This window comes from Oncorhynchus mykiss, chromosome 2 (genome assembly GCF_013265735.2).
Source record: "Oncorhynchus mykiss isolate Arlee chromosome 2, USDA_OmykA_1.1, whole genome shotgun sequence".
NCBI lineage: Eukaryota > Metazoa > Chordata > Actinopteri > Salmoniformes > Salmonidae > Oncorhynchus > Oncorhynchus mykiss.
In genome coordinates this window covers 53,957,069-53,976,608 of record NC_048566.1, presented here as the reverse complement: position 1 = coordinate 53,976,608, position 19,540 = coordinate 53,957,069, and the positions used below count along the sequence as shown (strand labels likewise).

Genomic DNA, 19,540 nt, shown 5'->3' with positions numbered 1-19,540 from the left:
TGTCCTTTTGGAAGGTTCTCCCATCTCCACAGCGGAACTCTGGAGCTCTGTCAGAGTGACCATCGGGTTCTTGGTCACCTCCCTGACCAAGGCCCTTCTCCTCCAATTGCTCAGTTTGGCCGGGCAGCCAGCTCTAGGAAGTCTTGGTGATTCAAAACTTCTTCCAGTTAAGAATGATGGAGGCTACTCGGTTCTTCAATGCTGCAGAAATGTTTTAGTACCCTTGTGCCTCGACACAATCCTGTCTCGTAGCTCTACAGACAATTCCTTCGACCTCATGGCTTGGTGTTTTGCTCTGACATGCACTGTCAACTGTGGGACCTCATATAGACAGGTGTGTGTGCCTTTCCAAATCATGTCCAATCAAATTTACCACAGGTCAGGGCCAATCAAGTTGTAGAAACATCTCAAGGATGATCAATGGAAACAGGATGCACCTGAGCTCAATTTCGAGTCTCATAGTAAAGGGTCTGAATACTTATGTATATAAGGTATTTCTGTTTTAATTTTTAATACATTTGCAAAAAAGCAAGATGTGGAAAAGGGTACGGGTCTGAATACTTTCTGAATGCAATGTATGTCACTTGAATTTATTCACAACGAGTGCAATATGTATTATGACTTATGGCCAAACTCAACAACCATTTAGAGGGGAAAAAGTGATCCCCATCTTATTATATAATTTACTAAATGACATTGCCAAATTAAGTAGTGGACAGAAATTTTTGCTAAAATGCATTTTGCATATTATTTGTGGCTGCTACAGTTGTCATACATGCCAAAGTTTAGATTTCAGAAGGGTTTGTAAACTGGAATGTGTTGACATGACAACTTTCTTTGCTTTGCTTTTTGAAAACACTTTTGAGATAGTATACTTCATCAGTTATCTGAAACTCAGATCATTTAGGTGGAGGGAAAGGCATTGAAAATCCTAGAAACCACTACATTTGCACTTGTGTTGTATGAACTGTATGAGTAACTGTTAACTAAGGTTGATGGGATCATTTCTCATGTTGGTTCATGACTAAGACTTTTTGACTTTACTGTTCGAAATGTAATACTTTTATATTCACTATATAAAATTAATAAGTGGCCATGCATTAATAGGCAAAGAATATTTTTGCTTGTATATTGAAAGTGAGTTATTTGAACTTAATTTTGGATATTATATTGAACCTTTGGTTGGTTTCAAAATATTGTTTTAAATTGTCAACAATTAAATTACTGAAAGGCATATTTAAAAAAATTCAAAAATCTATTTAACCTTTATCCAGGCGAAATAATTAAGAACAAATTCTTATTTACAATGACGGCCTAGCATACCAGTCTGAGCCAGACTGCTTTAAGCCGTGATTTCACCTTTAAATTAATTACTGTAGTAATTTTAAGAGGTACGCACACTTGCTTGTTTGCATGGTTGTTGTACTGTATATGCACCATGATTGTAATCTTCAAATTATTACATGCCAATTTAAATAACATGCATTTTTCATATGTGGTATGTGTTTTAGGTGGATGTATAGACTTATTACCTCAATGAGGTATGCTAACAATTTAGCTTTCATTGCTGTTTACTTCATGTATGGACTCTTAACGATAGGCAGCTGTGTAATTCATGAGACAGGGCGTTGAGAGAGACATTTTGTCAACAATCACTTCTTCACAACTGGAATCACAGCACCAAAAATATTTCCCACCCCAATGCAAATATTCAGAGGAATGCTTTTTTTGTGTTTTCTTGGCCAATCATCTTTTTACTTAGCTTAGGTCGAGGTATGTAGTTTTCTTTGCTTATTCTATAAATGATTGTTTTGCACCTTATATGTTTATATTTCTGTGTACTTTGTTAATGATTGTGAGTATGTCCACAGCAAATGTGCATGTTAATTCATGAGCCAAGACCAAGAAAAATGAGTTCTTGATCCTAGTGCTTCTAGATTTATACTGTCATCTATTTCAGATTTTCCAAACTGAGCTTGTACCAAAATTCAAATTCTAGATCTACATTTAGCCTACCATTTGATATATTGTAATATACACCATGTAACTTTAACAAATGTATGTATGCACAATATTGTATGCAGCCAAATGAAAGTCAATCAGTTATACTGTGGTATTAGTGTATTATATATTTTTGAGGGGGGAAATTGCAACGATTCCTTTGAATGGTTGAAATGTCTGCACTCTTATATCACTCTGTTTTTGAAAAGGGATAAATTAACAATACAAACATTTACCTTTAATCGGTAACACTTCACATTTAGGTACCCTTTAAGGGAGTTATAAAGTGTTTATACGTATAATGAACAAAAATATAAACACAACATGTGAAGTGTTGGTCCCATGTTTTATGAGCTGAAATAAAAGATCCCAGAAATTTTCCATACGCCCAAAACGTGATTTCTCTCAAATGTTGTGCACACATTTGTTTCCATCGCTGTTAGTGAGCATTTCTCTTTTGCCAAGGTAATCCATCCACCTGACAGGTGTGGCATATCAAGAAGCTGATGAAACAGTGTGATCATTACACAGGTGTACCTTGTGCTGGACACCTTAAAAGGCCACTCTGAAATGTGAAGTTTTGTCACACAACACAATGCCACAGATGTCTCAAGTTTTAAGGGAACGTGCAATTGGCATGCTGACTGCAGGAATGTCCACCAGAGCTGCTGCCAGAGAATTTAATGTTAATTTCTCTACCATAAGCCGCCTCCTATGTTGTTTTAAAGAATTTGGCAGTACGTCCAATCTGCATCACAACCGCAGACCACGTGTAACCACGCCAGCCCAGGAACTCCACGCCAGCCCAGGGACTGGCTCCCCAGTGAGTGGACCCATGGCTCCCCAGTGGGTGGGCCTATGACCTCCCAGTCCCACCCATGGCTGCACCCCTTCCCAGTCATGTGAAATCCATAGATTAGGGCCTAATGAATTTATTTAAATGGACTGATTTCCTTTTCTGAACTGTAACTCAGTAAAATCATTAATTGTCGCATGTTGCGTTTTATATTTTTGTTCAGTATAGTTTAAAAACAATTCATTATTAATTAACATGTAGTTCATAAATCATTGATTAACATTTTAAATCAGAAACATAGTGTATAAGACTTCCAGATTGGAATAGTAATTTTGTTAAATAGTGTGATTATGCCGCCATTTCCATAGTGAGCACAGGGGCACGTGCCCTCTCAGATTTGTCCTTTTGAAAAATAAATACAAAAATATACTTTTTTTTTGTTGTTTCTCTGTAAAACTTCTAGCCACCTAGCAATATTATGAAATTGGCTTTAGTTAGCCAAGATAGATTCCCAACCTCATAACTAGCTACCAAGAAGACATTTCAGGCTATCAGTGAAGTTCGAGTAGCTAGCTTGTCTAACTATTTTAGCTTGCATGCCTGCTGGCAAGGTCGGTAGACTTTGGAAAAGCAAATATTTACTAAATGTACTGAATAAGACTTGCATTCCTTTCCATCTTTGCAGAGAAGCATATATATATATATATATATATTTTTTTTTAAAGACATCAGTCAGATGCATACAGACTGTTCAAGATATATGCTTTTTTTTTTTAATTACGTAGACTTAAACATAATGATTATGGCTCTAGATTGCAGGAGAAAGAGTGTTTCCGGTGTTTGAAAAAGTCAAAGTTCTTCAATTTACAGACGGGGGGGCCTAGCCCCCCTATGGACCACTCCCCCAGCCATCCTCACATACTTTGTGCCCTCTTAGATGTTTGAGGTGCATGTTGCTGCTATACCATTATTAATAACCATAGTAGTTGATTACAGTGCGCAACTCCCATTAAAGGGTACTTAAATGTAAAATGTTACTAATTCATCTAAAAGGTTCAGTGGTACCTGTTTGGATGCATTTTACACTGGAAACATATAAACCTGTCTGTGAACATGAGTATAACGTGTACATATATCCATATATTTTCATATGACATGTATACATGAAAATATTAAAATGTATAGACCCCCTGTAATTGACATTGTAAGAATATCTATATGGCGCAAATAATTGTTTAATAAAATATTTTCCATGGTATTTTAACTATTTGTTCATCATGAAGAAACTATTGCACTCAAAGCAAAGCTTTTGTCTGGATAGTTTAATTTAAATTGTGAGGTTCACAAATCAAGCGGTAACTAAGCTGAAGTAATGATTTATTTCTTAAGTCATTTTATAACTTATTTTTTTATAGCGATTTCATTGTACAAAATAATGCTCTTGTCCTACATAAACCCAGCATCGTGTAGAATAGTATACATGCCTTCAAGCAAGAGGCCAATCAAGTAGTCTTTGTTGAGGCCCATCAATAGCGATAAGTGGCTGGGCCAATTATTTTGTCGTCATAACGTCCACTTTGTCTCGAAAGAGTGCAGATGGCATGGCTTTCTTGCATGAGTTATTCTATTCTGCAAGACTAACCATTTGTTACATTAATTGCATAAATCGAATACAATTACTTCAGTTCCCTTGGAAGAAAGTGTTCTCAATGCAATATTGTCAAAAGCACAAACTGATATCAATCACATTCAAATGCTTACACACGAGACCCATAGAGAGGTCATGAATTGGACTTATAGATATCTGTATACAGAACACAGATGGACACTGACATACAGTATGCCTTTTGTAAACACCAGCTGGGCGTACTGAAAAGATGTCTGAATAATCAGTGTGTCATCCCCGGTGACTGGTAGTTCCCTATCCAACTTTAGGCAGGCCACGCCAATACACAAGCCATTGCCATTTCTAAAAAGATTGTAGGTATATAAGGATGTTGCTGATCATATGAAACACTCCATATTCCAGCAAATGTGTATGAAATGTTGACAGTCGCTTGTAGGCTACCTTCCAGACCAGTTACTTAATAGTACAGGGTACTCTGTTGCCCTAGACTTTGCTACATTGCTGTTGGAGGGATAATGTTCATAGGGAGCAACACACATTTGTAATAACACAAGGTACTTGAACTAATGGAGTACATTTTTTAAATTTTGACAGGTCGGTTTGTTTTCCAGCTGAGGTACAGCACAGTGACCTAGGGTACCCTTTCATAGGTTGGCCTGAAAACTAGAGTAAGGAAAGTAAAATACATCTTAATATGACATTTAATAAAATGCACATACAATTATATTTGTATTCTGGGTGCACGTTTTGTTGAAATGTTATCCATAGAAAGATTGCCAAAACCAGTAAGACACAATTGAACAGTTCCTCTGGGGACTGGGGAGGAGCTGTGATTGACAGAGAGCCTTTGTACTGGACAAAGAAGTCTTCATATTAGATAGATCAGCCTGACTGCTGCCGGTCATTTCATGCTGAACTTGGAGGAGGCATAACGCTAATCAATAGAGTAGGTCCCTTTGTATTCTTGAAGGGTATCTGGGAATGGTTAAAACTTTACATACTGACTGCTACAAGAAGGATACAGCTTGATGATTCATGTGTTTGATCTAGTTTGTCTGCAGATTTGACATTTTCCTAAAGAATACGGTCTTATATTTAGGGGACATTACAAGGCAGCAAAAATGAAGCGCTCCCTTGAACTTTGCTTGGTGGTCTGTTTTGGGATACTCGATTTGGGTAAGTGCACTTTGGCTGTAGTGCGCTTTTAAATTGCTGTTTGAGGTTTGACGAGTGCTATATCACGCCTTTTGGTGAAAGATGAGGAATACTAAACACAACTCATTCATTGTAAGAAGAGCTTCATTTTCTGGCATGTTATATATGATATGTTTGTGATATGTTTAATATGTTGCATGAAAACAATTGCAGTTTGTATGTTAATTCTTAAGATCACCGAAAACGTTTTGTTGCCTCGGAGCCAATTGTACTCTCAGAGTGATGCAAACTACATTTATAAGTTGATGTTTGAAAAATATCTCTGACTTCAAATAACCTACTCATTAAAAAATATATATTTTTAGGCTGTGCACTTCGTTGCTTCAAGTGCTCCGATTACACAGGGCGCTGCGAAAATGTTCAAGACTGCACTTATGAAGATTCCTGTTTATCTCTGAGTGAAAGAGGTGCGTTATTAAGTAACTTTGGATAAGATTGTCTTATATGACTAAAATGTCATGTAAATATAAGTTTGCTATAGGCTTTTAGCTGGGTAAAATGTACATTTAAATCTGATTACACCATATCTAGGACGTTGGCTGAAACATTTTGTATATTCCTATTTGAGGTCTAAGGCATTTGATTGTAATTGAGTAACAGTTTTATTCTTTATAGGTGGGAAGACAATTCGACAGTGTATCAGATACACAGACTGTGACAATTCTCGACTTTCCCAGATGTTCCCTGCCGTCTCCGGGTTCACGTACCGGTGTTGCAGCAGCAACCAGTGTAATAGTAGTACCACTATTGCCACGAGAGGGCCAGTTTTCGCTTTGATGGGGTCACTATTGGTCTTCTGGTGGTCCTCACTGTGAGCTCCAACTGCCATGCACAGCTGACGCAGAGCCCTCAATGGAGCTGGAGATTGCAGTCAGTAATATGATTTTATGTTGTTGTTGATAGTTACATGTGTTGTTTAAATTGTGGATGAACAATGTCCGACTTAGCTGCAGTCTTTTCTGTTTTCTCAAATGCTTTTTTTCCCCCAGTGAACTAACCTAGAGGAACACTCGAAATAGAAATCTACATGTTTATTGATTTTGGTTGTTGTAAATTGATACTTGACAGTTATGTGCATATTTGGGTTAGGCCATTCGCTTTAGAAGCATCAGGCTAAGACAACCTCGTTCATCCAATAATGAATAACCGGGAACATTGTACATGCTATCCATACTGTTGTCTGCAGGAGGGTTTCCTCCCACTTTATGTACACTTACTACAGCCTCATTATACCATGATGATTAATCCATTTCACTAGGAACGCAGACTAGTCGTGAAGATAGGCTGCACAGATGGGATGGGATATGCTAGTAGTCTATTCACCCACCTAGGCACCTACTCACCCAAGTCAAGACGGGAAAAAATGTAAGCTGAACATATATTTCCCCAGTGTTTTAAGTTGTGATAAGAAATATGTTTCAATAACATTTAAAACCATGTTAAAGGTTGTGAAAATTGTCAATCAGTTTTATTCTCACTTTTAGAAGACTCACCCAAACCAATAAAATGACCTACCAGTATTTGAAAGAGACTGTTTCCCATTTCTTTTTAACCCTGTTTATAATAGCAAGGAGGTTATCCACAGTAGCCTGTAGCTGCCATAAATGGACTGTTAAGCTTCCTTAAAACAATGTTCAACTAGCAGCTAGCAACAACAACAAAAAACAACAATAGTATTGGATTCTCCATCAACACACTGCAATTTAAGACACACTTTTGAAAGTACGGCCAAGTGCAGCTTTTAATTATTTAACTATTTAAACAGTTTATTTTTTCTGGAATTGTTTCAATTTGTTATTTTATGAGTTTGCCGGGACGGATGTGGGTAGGGAAAGTTGCTATGCACCGGAGCACTGCGAATGGTTGACCAGCCAATAATGTGCCCGAAATTAAATTACACTAGTTGTTTGCATAACATTTGGAATATAATTTAATGTTCACATCAAAAAATTGGTTATCAATAAATACAAATAAATACATATATTAAAAACATCCCGTGGCATTATGTGGGATGCAGTGGGATCTAAAAAGGGTTCTGGGAACCCTCTCCATTATAATAAGCTACTTGAGTCTACACTTTGCTTTCTTACAATTTAACTTCATTTATGTTAAGGTAAAATAACGATGACAATACTGTTGACTAAGGCCTCTATTCAATCTGTAAAGCTGAGGCGTTACAGATCCCACAATATAAATGTAAAGGTAATTTCTGATTGAGCCAACATATTCAACGTTTACCATGAATGCAGTCTCCGCTTATGCAGGAACATTATCTTTAAATTTCAATCAGCTGTAAAACTAAACTTCCGTGGTGTGGACTGAATAAAGTCCTAAGTCAACAACTATTTACACAAATAAAAATGAAAACAAAGGTAATCATTTCACTAGAGCATTATATCAATACATGAACCTTATTTTCTGGCATCAATTTTACTATTCTCTGTCACTAAAGTCTCCCAGACCTTCCACCTCAATCTTTCGACCAATCTCTTCCAGCTGAACTGTTTTCTTCTGCCCATTCTTCTCCTTTGCTTTCACATGCTCCTCTTTCTCTGGCTGTGCTGCATACCAGGGCCGGGAGGCTGAGCTGCTATCACAAGTCCGTCCCCCTCTTCGGAACCCTCCCCTGCCAGCCCTGACCAATCCCCAGCCCTGTAGCTGGCCTTCAGGCACGTCCCCCTCCTGCACTCCTCGTATCTGGTCCAGCTCCTTGGCGCTGAGGGCGGGCATGCGCACAGGGACCGTGTTCCCGAACTTCGAGTAGTCCACTGAGTAGCGGCCATCCTCCTCTGTCATGATGGAAACGAAACGCCGGCCCCACAGAATCTCCTCGGGGGTGTAGGAAGTACGCGCCTGCATGGTGATACCTGTGGTCTCCACCACACCTGTCAATCCACAAAGACAATAAATCAGTAATTTGTTTTTGACGAATCAGAATACCACAAATGGTTGATTACTTAGAATGAAATTCAAAATTAATTAATTTGTTTGTGATATTGTAGACATTAAAGAGTATACAAAAAAAACTATAATTTGAAGGGCTACAGTAGACCACTTGAGGTCTGAAAACATCTGACAAACTTTGATTTTGGAGTGAACTATCACTTCAAGGCTGTAGGCTCTATTTTAACAAACCTAACACAATGGTAAATGTTAGTGCTGGCATCAGGAATATTTTAGTTATTTTCACAACCGGAATTATGGGCGCAAAAGGGCTGGGTTTTGATGAATAAACAAGTTGTGTGTGTGTCGAGGCTTGGCCCCTCACTCAGAACGTGCTCCATGGCTAAATATGTGGTTGCTTCAAGTTGTGTATTTACAGTCTTATGTATTACGTAGTCATAAACTCTAATTATGTTAGTCCGTTATAGCCTAGTTTTCCCCATATTTTCTAAATATGTTGAACATGTTTGTAGTCCCCAATTGTTCTCATTGCATTGCTTCAATATGGAAATACATTGTTAAACATAGGCTAAAGCATTCACACTGATATAGGAGCAAAACCTACTGTAAATTGCAGTCTGGACATGGACATGCCAAACATAATCAATAAGCAAAATTAAATTCACTGGGCTATTGATAAGGCCTAAAAAGACAGTTTATAATTCAAATTATTCTAATTAAAGAAGACATCAAAACTATGTAATAACACTTATGGAATCATGTAGTAACTAAAAAAAGTGTTAAATCCAAATATATTTTAGATTTGAGATTCTTTAAAGTAGCCACCCTTTGCCTTGATGACAGCTTTGCACACTCTTGGAAGTCTCTAAACCAGCTTCACCTGGAATGCTTTTCCAACAGTCTTGAAGGAATTCCCACATATGCTGAGCACTTGTTGGCTGATTTTCCTTCACTCTGAGGTCCACAATGAGGATTAGGCACAATAGTGGACTTTGCGGTTAGCCTTCAAAATAAAAGTATGTCATTGACTGTGATGCAAATTAATACAAATAGTAGAATTATGCCATACTTTTATTTTGAAGGCTAACAGCAAAGTCCACTATTGTAGCTAATCCTTATTGTGGCTAGCGACCACCATTAATCAAATCAGAACTGTCTTATAAATTAGGGTAATTTTAGATAATGACACCTAGCTATATAGTTAACTAGCTAACTATAGCTACTGAAACAGATTATGTTGTATTATTTGATGTGTATCTTTTTTGACACGCAAAGACCCAAATGACGTTCCATAGAAATCTTGGTTGAGAATGAAACGACTTTACAAATTAACAACGAAACAGCACAGCAAGTAAGTGAAAGAAATAGGATTTGATTATGGTTTACTGGTAATGGGCTCTTATGTAAATGCCAACAAAATACATTTTTGGTCAGTGGTGTGTGTGTAACCTTTATTTAACTAGGCGGGTCAGTTAAGAACAAATTCTTATTTACAATGATGGCCTGGACGACACTGGGCCAATTGTGCTCTGCCCTATGGGACTCCCAATCACGGCTGGATGTGATACAGTCTGGATTCGAACCAGGGACTGTAGTGACGCCTCTTGCAATCACTACTTACTTAATCTGTAGCCTAATAGACTGCATGGTTTCCAGAGTTGTAGTGGGAGGACCTCACACCATGTCATCGAGTGACTCCAAGTCATGATGGTTATTACATACAATTTTACCGACACAAAAAGATCCCCACCATGGCGAATGAACAAATGATCTGTCGGCATTTATAAAATTGTACCGAAACTACATGTTTCCATCACAGCTTTCATATTTTTTTATTTATAGGGTATGACTTTACACGTATAACAACTGTGGATGGAATCGTGGTTATAGTTGAAGACTCTTCTTTGAGTCATAAAAGTGCATTAAAATTACTAAGGAGCCGTGCACACTTTGGAGAAGTGTGTGGTCACTTGGACACACCAGTGAGTCCTCGCACGCAAACCCTTGTCATTTGTTTGTCTTATGTTGCACCTACCCCACATTTCCCAGGAATATTCTTATCGTGTTACTGAATGTATCCAGAGTATTTTCTGATTTCGTTATCAATGAATGCAGCAAAGTACAGTAAATGTAAAATCCACATAAAATCAACAGTGTAATGTTTGGATTCAGTCGTGTCAGGTTGTGTCCTCAATTTTGATCTAATAATTTCCCCATCATCTCCAAACTGTTCCCTTTCAATTGCTACCGTGGTTTTGCAATATGCTTTTCATATTTATTCTGTAAGAAACATTTCAATTTAGCTCTGTCCATATACAGTGCATTCGGAAAGTATTCAGACCCCTTGACTTTTTCCACATTTTGTGACTTCAGTCTCATTCTAAAATTTATTAAATTAAATCTACACACAATAACTCATCATGACAAAACAAAAACAGTTTTTTATTTTTTTTATTTACATAATTATTCAGACCCTTTACTCAGTACTTTATTGAAGACCCTTTTGGCAGCGATTACAGCCTCGTGTCTTTTTGGGTATGACACTACAAGCTTGGCACACCTGTACTTGGGGAGTTTCTCGCATTCTTCTCTGCAGATCCTCTCAAGCTCTGTCAGGTTGGATGGGGAGCATCACTGCATAGCTATTTTCAGGCCTCTCCAGAGATGTTTGATCGGGTTCAAGCTGGGCCACTCAAGGACATTCAGAGACTTCTCCCGAAGCCACTTCTGCGTTGTCTTGGCTATGTGATTAGGGTCGTTGTCCTGTTGGAAGGTGAACCTTCGTCCCAGTCTGAGGTCCTGAGCGCTCTGGAGCAGGTTTTCATCAAGGATCTCTCTGTACTTTGCTATGCTCATCTTTCCCTCGATCCCAGTCCCTGCCGCTGAAAAACATCCCCACAGCATGATGCTGCTACCACCATGCTTCACCGTAGGGATGGTATTGGCCAGGTGATGAGCGGTGCCTGGTTTCCTCCAGACGTGACACTTGGCATTTTCAGGCCAATGAGTTCAATCTTGGTTCTCATGGTCTAAGAATCCTTTAGGTGCCCTTTGACAAACTCTAAGTGGGCTGTCATGTGCCTTTTACCGAGGAGTGGCATCCGTCTGGCCACTCTACCATAAAGGCCTGGTTGATAGAGTGCTGTAGAGATGGTTGTCCTTCTGGAAGTTTCTCCCATCTCCACAGAGGAACTCTGGAGCTCTGTCAGAGTGACCATTGGGTTCTTGGTCACCTCCCTGACTATGTCCCTTCTCCCCCGATTGCTCAGTTTGGCTGGGTGGCCAGCTCTGGGAAGAGTCTTGGTGGTTCCAAACGTCTTCCTTTTAAGTATGATGGAGGCCACTGTGTTCTTGGGGACCTTCAACGCTGCAGACATTTTTTGGGGTACCCTTCCCCAGATCTGTGCCTCGACACATTCCTGTCTCGGAGATCTACGGACAATCAAGTTGTAGAAACATCAAGGATGATCAATGGAAACAGGATGCACCTGAGCTCAATTTCAAGTCTCATAGCAAAGGGTCTGAATACTTATGTAAATAAGGTATTTCTGTTTTTATTTGTAATAAATTAGCAAATGTTTGTCAAAACCTGTTTTCGCTTTGTCATTATTGTGTGTATATAATTAATTTAATCCATTTTATAATTATTCTGTAATGTAACAAAATGTGGAAAAATGGAAGGGGTCTGAATTGCTTCTGAATGCACTGTAGGCCAATTCCCACGAATGTAATGGGTTAACACAAAACTACCAAAACAATTAGTGATAGTGAACATGGCAATCGAAAAGCCCAAATCAGCGGTAAGATGTGCAATAAGCAAGATGTGAGTTGTGTCCACTCCAGTCTACACAACTCTGCCAGGAAAAAACATTTTTCTACAGCGCATTTGGTAGCATCACCCAACAATGATTTGACATTACAAAAGCCATTTCACATGCAATTGAATGCTGAAGGTGCTGCACAGATATACACATTTTAGATCAAGGATAGGCTTTCCTTGGCCCGAGCAGCTGCGCTCTGTGTTCTGAATAGTTTGACAGGCTACTGAAGGAGAGGACGCATCAATTCAGTCACTAAAGATTAGGGTTATTTTCTGAGTAATAAACATTAGTGAACCGGCAGTTCGCAACGTTTGAAACGATTTTCTGTCCGAATCATGCTGCAGTTGAATCGGTTTGGGCTCCCGATGCACTAGCTCTTAAATATTTGAACCGGGGACCGATGCGTATCGGTGAATCGTTCCATCCCTATGAACAACACATCATCATCTCCCATCCTACCTTCAAGAATCACAATGATCTCCATGTCCTCTGTGGCCAGGGAGTGGGCGGAGACCTCATAGAGTGGGCTGCCACGTTCTATGGTGTGACTAATGATGAGAGGGGACACCAGGAAGATGCCGTTGCTCCTAAGGGGATTCTCCACCTGGATATCCAGCTGGCAGACAGGGATCACCTCACCCTCAGTGGTGACCGTCCGGCGGATCACCTGCCACCGGCAGACAGAGAGAGGGGACATATTAGAGAGCTCCTCATCACTCACTACAGCCCAAGAACCGTCAATGGTTTCACATATCGGTCATCTGTTAAAACCATAATCAGCTACCTAACTGAGCACTTATTGTAAATACTTTCATAACCATACATAACCCATAAATGTACATTTTGTGATTAAAGATGTTATTGCACAGTAATAACAGTGTGAATATACTGCATTTGAACCCAAAACTAGCACCTCACATTTACGCTGATGGTCCCAATTACTAGCGATCGGGGGAAAAAAATAATAGTTACATATCGGAATCAATCAATCAATCAAATGTATTTATAAAGCCCTTCTTACATCAGAATATGTCACAAAGTGCTGTACAGAAACCCAGCCTAAAACCCCAAACAGCAAGCAATGCGGGTGTAGAAGCACGGTGGCTAGAAAAACTCCATAGAAAGGCCAGAACCTAGGATGAAACCGAGAAAGGAACCATGCTCTGAGGGGTGGCCAGTCCTCTTCTGGCTGTGCCGGGTGGAGATTATAAGAGTACATGGCCATTTAAGGCCAGATTGTTCTTCAAGATGTTTAAACGTTCATAGATGACCAGCAGGGTCAAATATTATTTTTGACAATATATCGTATCGGTTTGACAATATCGCAGTATTATTTTTGCGCTAGTTGGCTATACCTACACCAAAAAAAAAATGTCCCTTCAAAGATTGTTCTCCATCTTCTTTTTAAATGGGAAGCCAATTTGTTTTCAGTACTTATTTCCATGACTGATGAAAACTCGTTTTCTCATGGCTCTCTTGTCCCTCTGCGGCAGACATATGGTGAGCAATGTTTGGAACATCGAATCACATCATATCAGTATTGAAACGCAACGTTTATTTGTGGTACAGTGGGATTAAAACTAATTTAATTATATTTTTTTTGTCAATGATCTACACAAAATACTCTATTGTCAAAGTGTAAGAAAAGTTCTAACATATGTCAAAAATGCATGAAAAATATAACACTAATATATCTTCATTAGATAAGTATTCAACCCCCTGTTTGACAGTGATTACAGCAGTGAGTATATCTGGTTAAGTCTCTCAAGAGCTTTACACACCTGGAGTGTACAATATTTGCACATTATTATTTATTAAATTCTTCAAGCTCTGTCAAGTTGGTTGTTGATCATTGCTAGACAGCCATTTTCAAGTCTTACCATAGATTTTCATGCCAATTTAAGTCAAAACTGTAACGAGGCCATTTAGGAACATTCAATGCCATCTTGGTAAGCAACTCCAGTGTATATTTGGCCTTGTGTTTTAGGTTATTGTCCTGCTGAAAGGTGAATTTGTTTCCCAGCGTCTTTTGGAAAGAAGACTGAACCAGGTTTGCCCCTAGGATTTTGCCTGTGCTTAGCTCTATTCTATTTCTTTCAATCCCCAAAAAACTCTGTAGTCCTTGCCGATAACAAGCATACCTATAACATGATGCAGCCAGCACCATGCTTGAAAATATTAAGATTGGTACTCAGTGATGTGTTGGATGTGCCCCAAACATAAAGCTTTGTATCCCATCCAAAGTGTAATTAATAGCATCACCATGCTCAAAGGGATATTTAATGTTTTACCCATCTACAAATAGGTGCCCTTCTTTGCGAGGCATTGGAAAACCTCCCTGGTCTTTGTGGTTGAATCTGTGTTTGAAATTCACTGCTCAACTGAGGGACCTTACAGATAATTTTAAATGTGGGGTACAGAGATGAGGTAGTCTTTCAAAACTCATGTTAAACACTATTATTGCACACAGAGAGATCATGCAACTTATTATGTGGCTTGTTTTTACTCCTGAACTTATCTAGGCTTGCCATAACAAAGGGGTTGAATACTTATTGACTCAAGACATTTCAGCTTTACATTTTGTCTTAATTTGTAAACAATTCTCAAAAGATAATTCCACTTTGACATTATGGGGTATTGTGTGTATGCCAGAGACAAGAAATCTAAATGTAATCCATTTTAAATTCAGGCTGTAACACATCAAAATGTTGAAAAAGTCAAGATGTGTGAATACTTTCTGAAGGCACAATTGTGAGAATCACAATACACATCATATCAGCACCTAAGTGTCGTGATAATATCGTATCTTGAGGTCCCTGGCCATTCCCAGTCCTACCAATTACTGTATATCCTGGGCCCAGTATCAGATAGGATTAAATGCATATGAATAGAATGGATGACTTGAATGGGGACTTTGTTCTATTCATTCTGTTTCTATGCATTTAATCCTATCCGATAGGCAAAATCCAGATAACTTTTGAAAAACTGGGCCCTGAGCATAACCTGTAGTTGAATAGTGGCCGAGATGATCATGCTCTTCCGCAGGTCACCCAAGCGGAACATGAACGTGGGCCGGCCTTGGCGTGGTGCGATCACTGCGTTCCGGGAGAAGATGAGGGTCTCTGCTCGCCTGTTAGCCTGAGCAGTCTTCATGAAGACACAGCCAAGCATCACAGCATTGACAATCAGCCCGAGAATGTTCTGGACGATCAGCACCATGATGGCCAGCGGACACTCCTCTGTCACCATTCGCCCCCCGAAACCTATCGTCACCTGGAGGACAGATGGACATGTAAAATCAGATAATGACTACATACTGTGTACACTATACTGTATTGTACAGTGCACCAGCAAAGACAATTTAATTAATGTGAGACAAAAGCAAATTATCACATTTTTCTAACGGTCCCATTAAGTGTAGTTTGATATGTTTGTACAAAACTATCTGCAACATTGTTTTACAAAACCAATGTCAAAAGGTTTGGTAAGTGGATGCTTACCTGCACTTCGATGGAGAAGAGGAAGGCAGAGGTAAAGGAGTTAATGGCAGTGACACAGGGCACGGGCCCGGGCTCCCCGTTTGGGTCACGGGGTTCCAAGTCACCGTGGGCAAAGGCCATGAGCCACCACATCATGGCAAAGAGCATCCATGAGCAGAGGAAGGCCGAGGTGAAGATGAGGAGGGAGTAATGCCATTTTAGGTCCACCATAGTCGTGAAGACATCCTGAAGGAATCTGCCCTATGGTGGCCAAGAGATGAAAATAAGTATCCATATTACAAGTACAACTCCACTGTTAATCAAATGTAAATCAAACAGGGTTTGTTAGATGATGTTCAACTGCCAGCTTCCTCCGCCTGCATTCTAGAGATGGTTAGTATTGTAGTGGAATGGAGATCTGGGATCCATATGTGTCAAGCGTCTCAGAATAGTTGTGCTCATTAAGGATCAGTTTTGCCTTTTAGATCACAACGAATAAGATTACATGGACGGGGGGGCCTGATCCTAGATTAGCTACTCCTACTCTGAGACACTTGATTTTTGGCCAAGAAAAGTAGACATTTTCAAAATGTTTCTGACCTGCTCGCGAATGTTCTTGTGGGCCACATTACAGGATCCATTCTTGGTTATAAACCTGGCCCGTTGGGAATTGGTTTTGAACTGGTTGGGCTGCTTGGCATTCTCTGCCAGTCGGGTCAGAAAGAACCCATCCGGTAGTAGTGGGCCCTTCCGGGCCAGCATATTGCTGGTGAGGAAAAATTATGTATTTCACTGGAAAGAGCACATTTTATTTGATTAAAATCTGTGAAAACAAAATATGTCAATTGAATACATCATATATCAACTGAAACATTTTTCCAGATGGATATCTATTAGGGCCAATTAATGCAAAGACAGCATCCTGATGCCAAATCATTACATACAGTAGTCATGACATAATATCATGAGTCATTCATTTTTAAGCTTATAACGTTTCAAAAATAGTCTACACTAGCATAGGTTTATCGCAGTCATTGGATATGCAAATGCAGATGTACCTTTGAAGGTAGCTGAACAATTAAACGACATTCGCCATAATATTATTTATCAGGCTATGCTAGCTAGCTAGTCTAGCCAGCTAGCTAGTTTAGCCACTTCAGCCATGAATGCAAATGGAACGAACAACGAAGCATCTATTTTTGAAAGACTTGCTTACTAGCAAGCTTATATAAAAAGCTAGAATTTGAACAATTTGGTCGCCAAGCGAGTGTATAATATTAACAACACATGTCATCTAGCCGCGTGCACTGTACAAGAAGCAGGTGCACAAGATTTAGGAAAGTGACTGGCTCGTGCGGACGACGTAAACATCTGTAGTCAGGGTGGTGACGATGATGAGAATGTAGCATTTGTAATTATTACATTCACTGAGTTTCACACCTATGGTTTCACAATATGATAAGCACATATCTTACCTCGATATAAGTGGCAGTGAGTCTTTTGGAAAATAAATTGAACAAAATAACCCAGATGATTTTAGAGCTACGTATGTCCCCAGTCCATTGTACTGGCGCTGTTGCAGAATGTCAAATGTAACCTGAGTGGACGACTGACCCCAATGCATTTAATGCAGTTTGCAGGTTGAGGTTAAATTAATTGATTGGATATTGTGATTCAAGGAAATTGAAAGCAACATTTTATGAACAATTATTTACAAGTACATTTTTGTAAACAATTAGCGATTTCTTTAGCTTTTTATTTTACAGTACAGCTACTAATACATTTTACGGTAATCAATTTTACAGTACCACATATTTTACTGTGATCAAATGTCCAGTGTATTACAAAATAATTGTAATTACAACAATATATCCTTATGATATACCTCTGACTATCACTGGATATTGTCAATACAATACTGAGATATTCATTGTAACTTGATACCAGAGCAATGAAACAGTACAAAAGAGTAAAAGTTACTATTAAACTGTAAGAAAATTATTTCTACAGTATTTTACTGTAGTTACAAGGGATTAGAGCAAGCAGGCTGGCTGTAGACATTTGCATATTATATCATATTAAGGAATACTAGGTGTTTTATATCACTTGCACCTCTGGTGATTACAGGGCAAAACAGATCAAATGGACATGAAAAGGTTTAAGACCCGCTTACCACTCTGATCTAATAGGAAACTACTACCACATATCACCTAACAAAGACTTCTAAATTTACTTCACTACACTGCAAAACAGATAAAAAAAGGACATGGCTAGCCACTCAACCATTAAATGTTTGATCTGTTCTCTATTTAAAGTTGAAGTCAGAAGATTACATACACTTACGTTGGAGTCATTAAAACTCGTTTTTCAACCACTCCACAAATTTCTTGTTAACAAACTATAGTTTTTGCAAGTCGTTTAGGACATCTACTTTTTGCATGACACAAGTCATTTTTCCAACAATTGTTTGCAGACAGACTATTTCACTTATAATTTACTCTATCACAAGTCTAGTGGGTCAGAAGTGTGCATACACTAAGTTGACAGTGCCTTTAAACAGCTTGGCAAATTCCAGAAAATTATGTCATGGCTTTAGAAGCTTCTGATAGGCTAATTAACATAATTTGAGACAATTGGAGGTGTACCTGTGGATGTATTTCAAGGCCTACCTTCAAACGCAGTGCCTCTTTGCTTGACATCATGGGAAAATCAACAGAAATCGGTCAAGACTTCAGAAAATAAATTGTAGACCTCCACAAGTCTGGTTCATCCTTGGGAGCAATATCCAAACGCCTGAAGGTACCACGTTCATCTGTACAAACAATAGTACGCAAGTATAAACACCATGGGACCACGCAGCCGTCATACAGCTCAGGAAGGAGACGCATTCTGTCTCCTAGAGATTAATGTACTTTGGTGCGAAAACTGCAAATCAATCCCAGAACAACAGCAAAGGACCTTGTGAAGATGCTGGAGGAAACAGGTACAAAAGTATCTATATCCACAGTAAAACGAGTCCTATATCGACATAACCTGATAGGCCGCTCAGCAAGAAAGTAGCCACTGCTCCACAACCGCCATAAAAAAGCCAGACTACGGTTTGCAACTGCACATGGGGAAAAAATATCATATTTCTTGGAGAAATGTCCTCTGGTCTGATGAAACAAAAATAGAACTGTTTGACCATAATGACCATCATTATGTTTGGAGGAAAAAGGGGGAGGCTTGTAAGCCGAAGAACACCATCCCAACCGTGAAGCACGGGTGTGGCAGCATCATGTTGTGGGGGGTGCTTTGCTGCAGGAGGGACTGGTGCACTTCACTAAATAGATGGCATGATGAGGAAGGACAATTATGTGAATATATTGAAGCAACATCTCATGACATCCGTCAGGAAGTTAAAACTTGGTCGCAAATGGGTCTTCCAAATGGACAATGACTCCAACCATACTTCCGAAATTGTGGCAAAATGGCTTAAGGACAACAAAGTCAATGTATTGGAGTGGCCATCACAAAGCCCTGACCTCAATCTTATAGAAAATGTGTGGGTAGAACTGAAAAAGCGTGTGCGAGCAAGGAGGCCTACAAACCTGACTCCAGCAGACTTACACCAGCTCTCTCTCAAGAGGAATGGGCCAAAATTTACCCAACGTATTGTGGGAAGCTTGTGGAAGGCTACCCAAAACGTTTGACACAA

General features: G+C 39.2%; 2 protein-coding genes across 11 annotated transcripts in view; one reads left to right on the top strand and one right to left on the bottom strand.

Annotated features, from left to right (window-relative positions):
- Positions 1-5,241: 5,241 nt before the first annotated feature.
- On the top strand, positions 5,242-7,159 carry cd59 (CD59 molecule (CD59 blood group)). Of its 2 annotated transcripts, none has more exons than XM_021617318.2 (3): positions 5,242-5,600; positions 5,945-6,046; positions 6,255-7,159. In XM_021617318.2, exons 1-3 carry the CDS (start codon positions 5,546-5,548, stop codon positions 6,452-6,454), a joined length of 357 nt encoding a protein of 118 aa, XP_021472993.2. In that variant the 5' UTR covers positions 5,242-5,545; the 3' UTR covers positions 6,455-7,159.
- Positions 7,160-7,445: 286 nt separating this feature from the next.
- kcnj11l (potassium inwardly rectifying channel subfamily J member 11, like) overlaps positions 7,446-19,540 on the bottom strand; it is a 27,311-nt gene continuing 15,216 nt past the window's right edge. For 3 of the 9 annotated variants that reach the window (XM_036950616.1, XM_036950598.1, XM_036950603.1), the window contains 5 exons: positions 16,444-16,635; positions 15,865-16,104; positions 15,368-15,637; positions 12,824-13,031; positions 8,073-8,524 (listed from right to left, as the gene is read on the bottom strand). In XM_036950616.1, coding sequence (XP_036806511.1) covers positions 8,073-8,524; positions 12,824-13,031; positions 15,368-15,637; positions 15,865-16,104; positions 16,444-16,605 — 1,332 coding nt within the window. In that variant the 5' untranslated portion in view covers positions 16,606-16,635. Of the gene's footprint in view, positions 8,525-12,823; positions 13,032-15,367; positions 15,638-15,864; positions 16,105-16,443; positions 16,636-16,901; positions 17,188-17,318; positions 17,472-18,180; positions 18,241-19,540 lie in introns of those variants that run through there. The other 6 variants (XM_036950596.1, XM_021565260.2, XM_036950612.1 and 3 more) reach the window with 6 other exon arrangements.

Bases quoted from the DNA above. Each gene is read 5' to 3' on its own strand.
- cd59 (XM_021617318.2), top strand. From the start codon at position 5,546: ATGAAGCGCTCCCTTGAACTTTGCTTGGTGGTCTGTTTTGGGATACTC. The intron at 5,601-5,944 runs GTAAGTGCACTT...ATATATTTTTAG, and splicing joins TTTTGGGATACTCGATTTGG to GCTGTGCACTTCGTTGCTTC. The intron at 6,047-6,254 runs GTGCGTTATTAA...TATTCTTTATAG, and splicing joins TTTATCTCTGAGTGAAAGAG to GTGGGAAGACAATTCGACAG.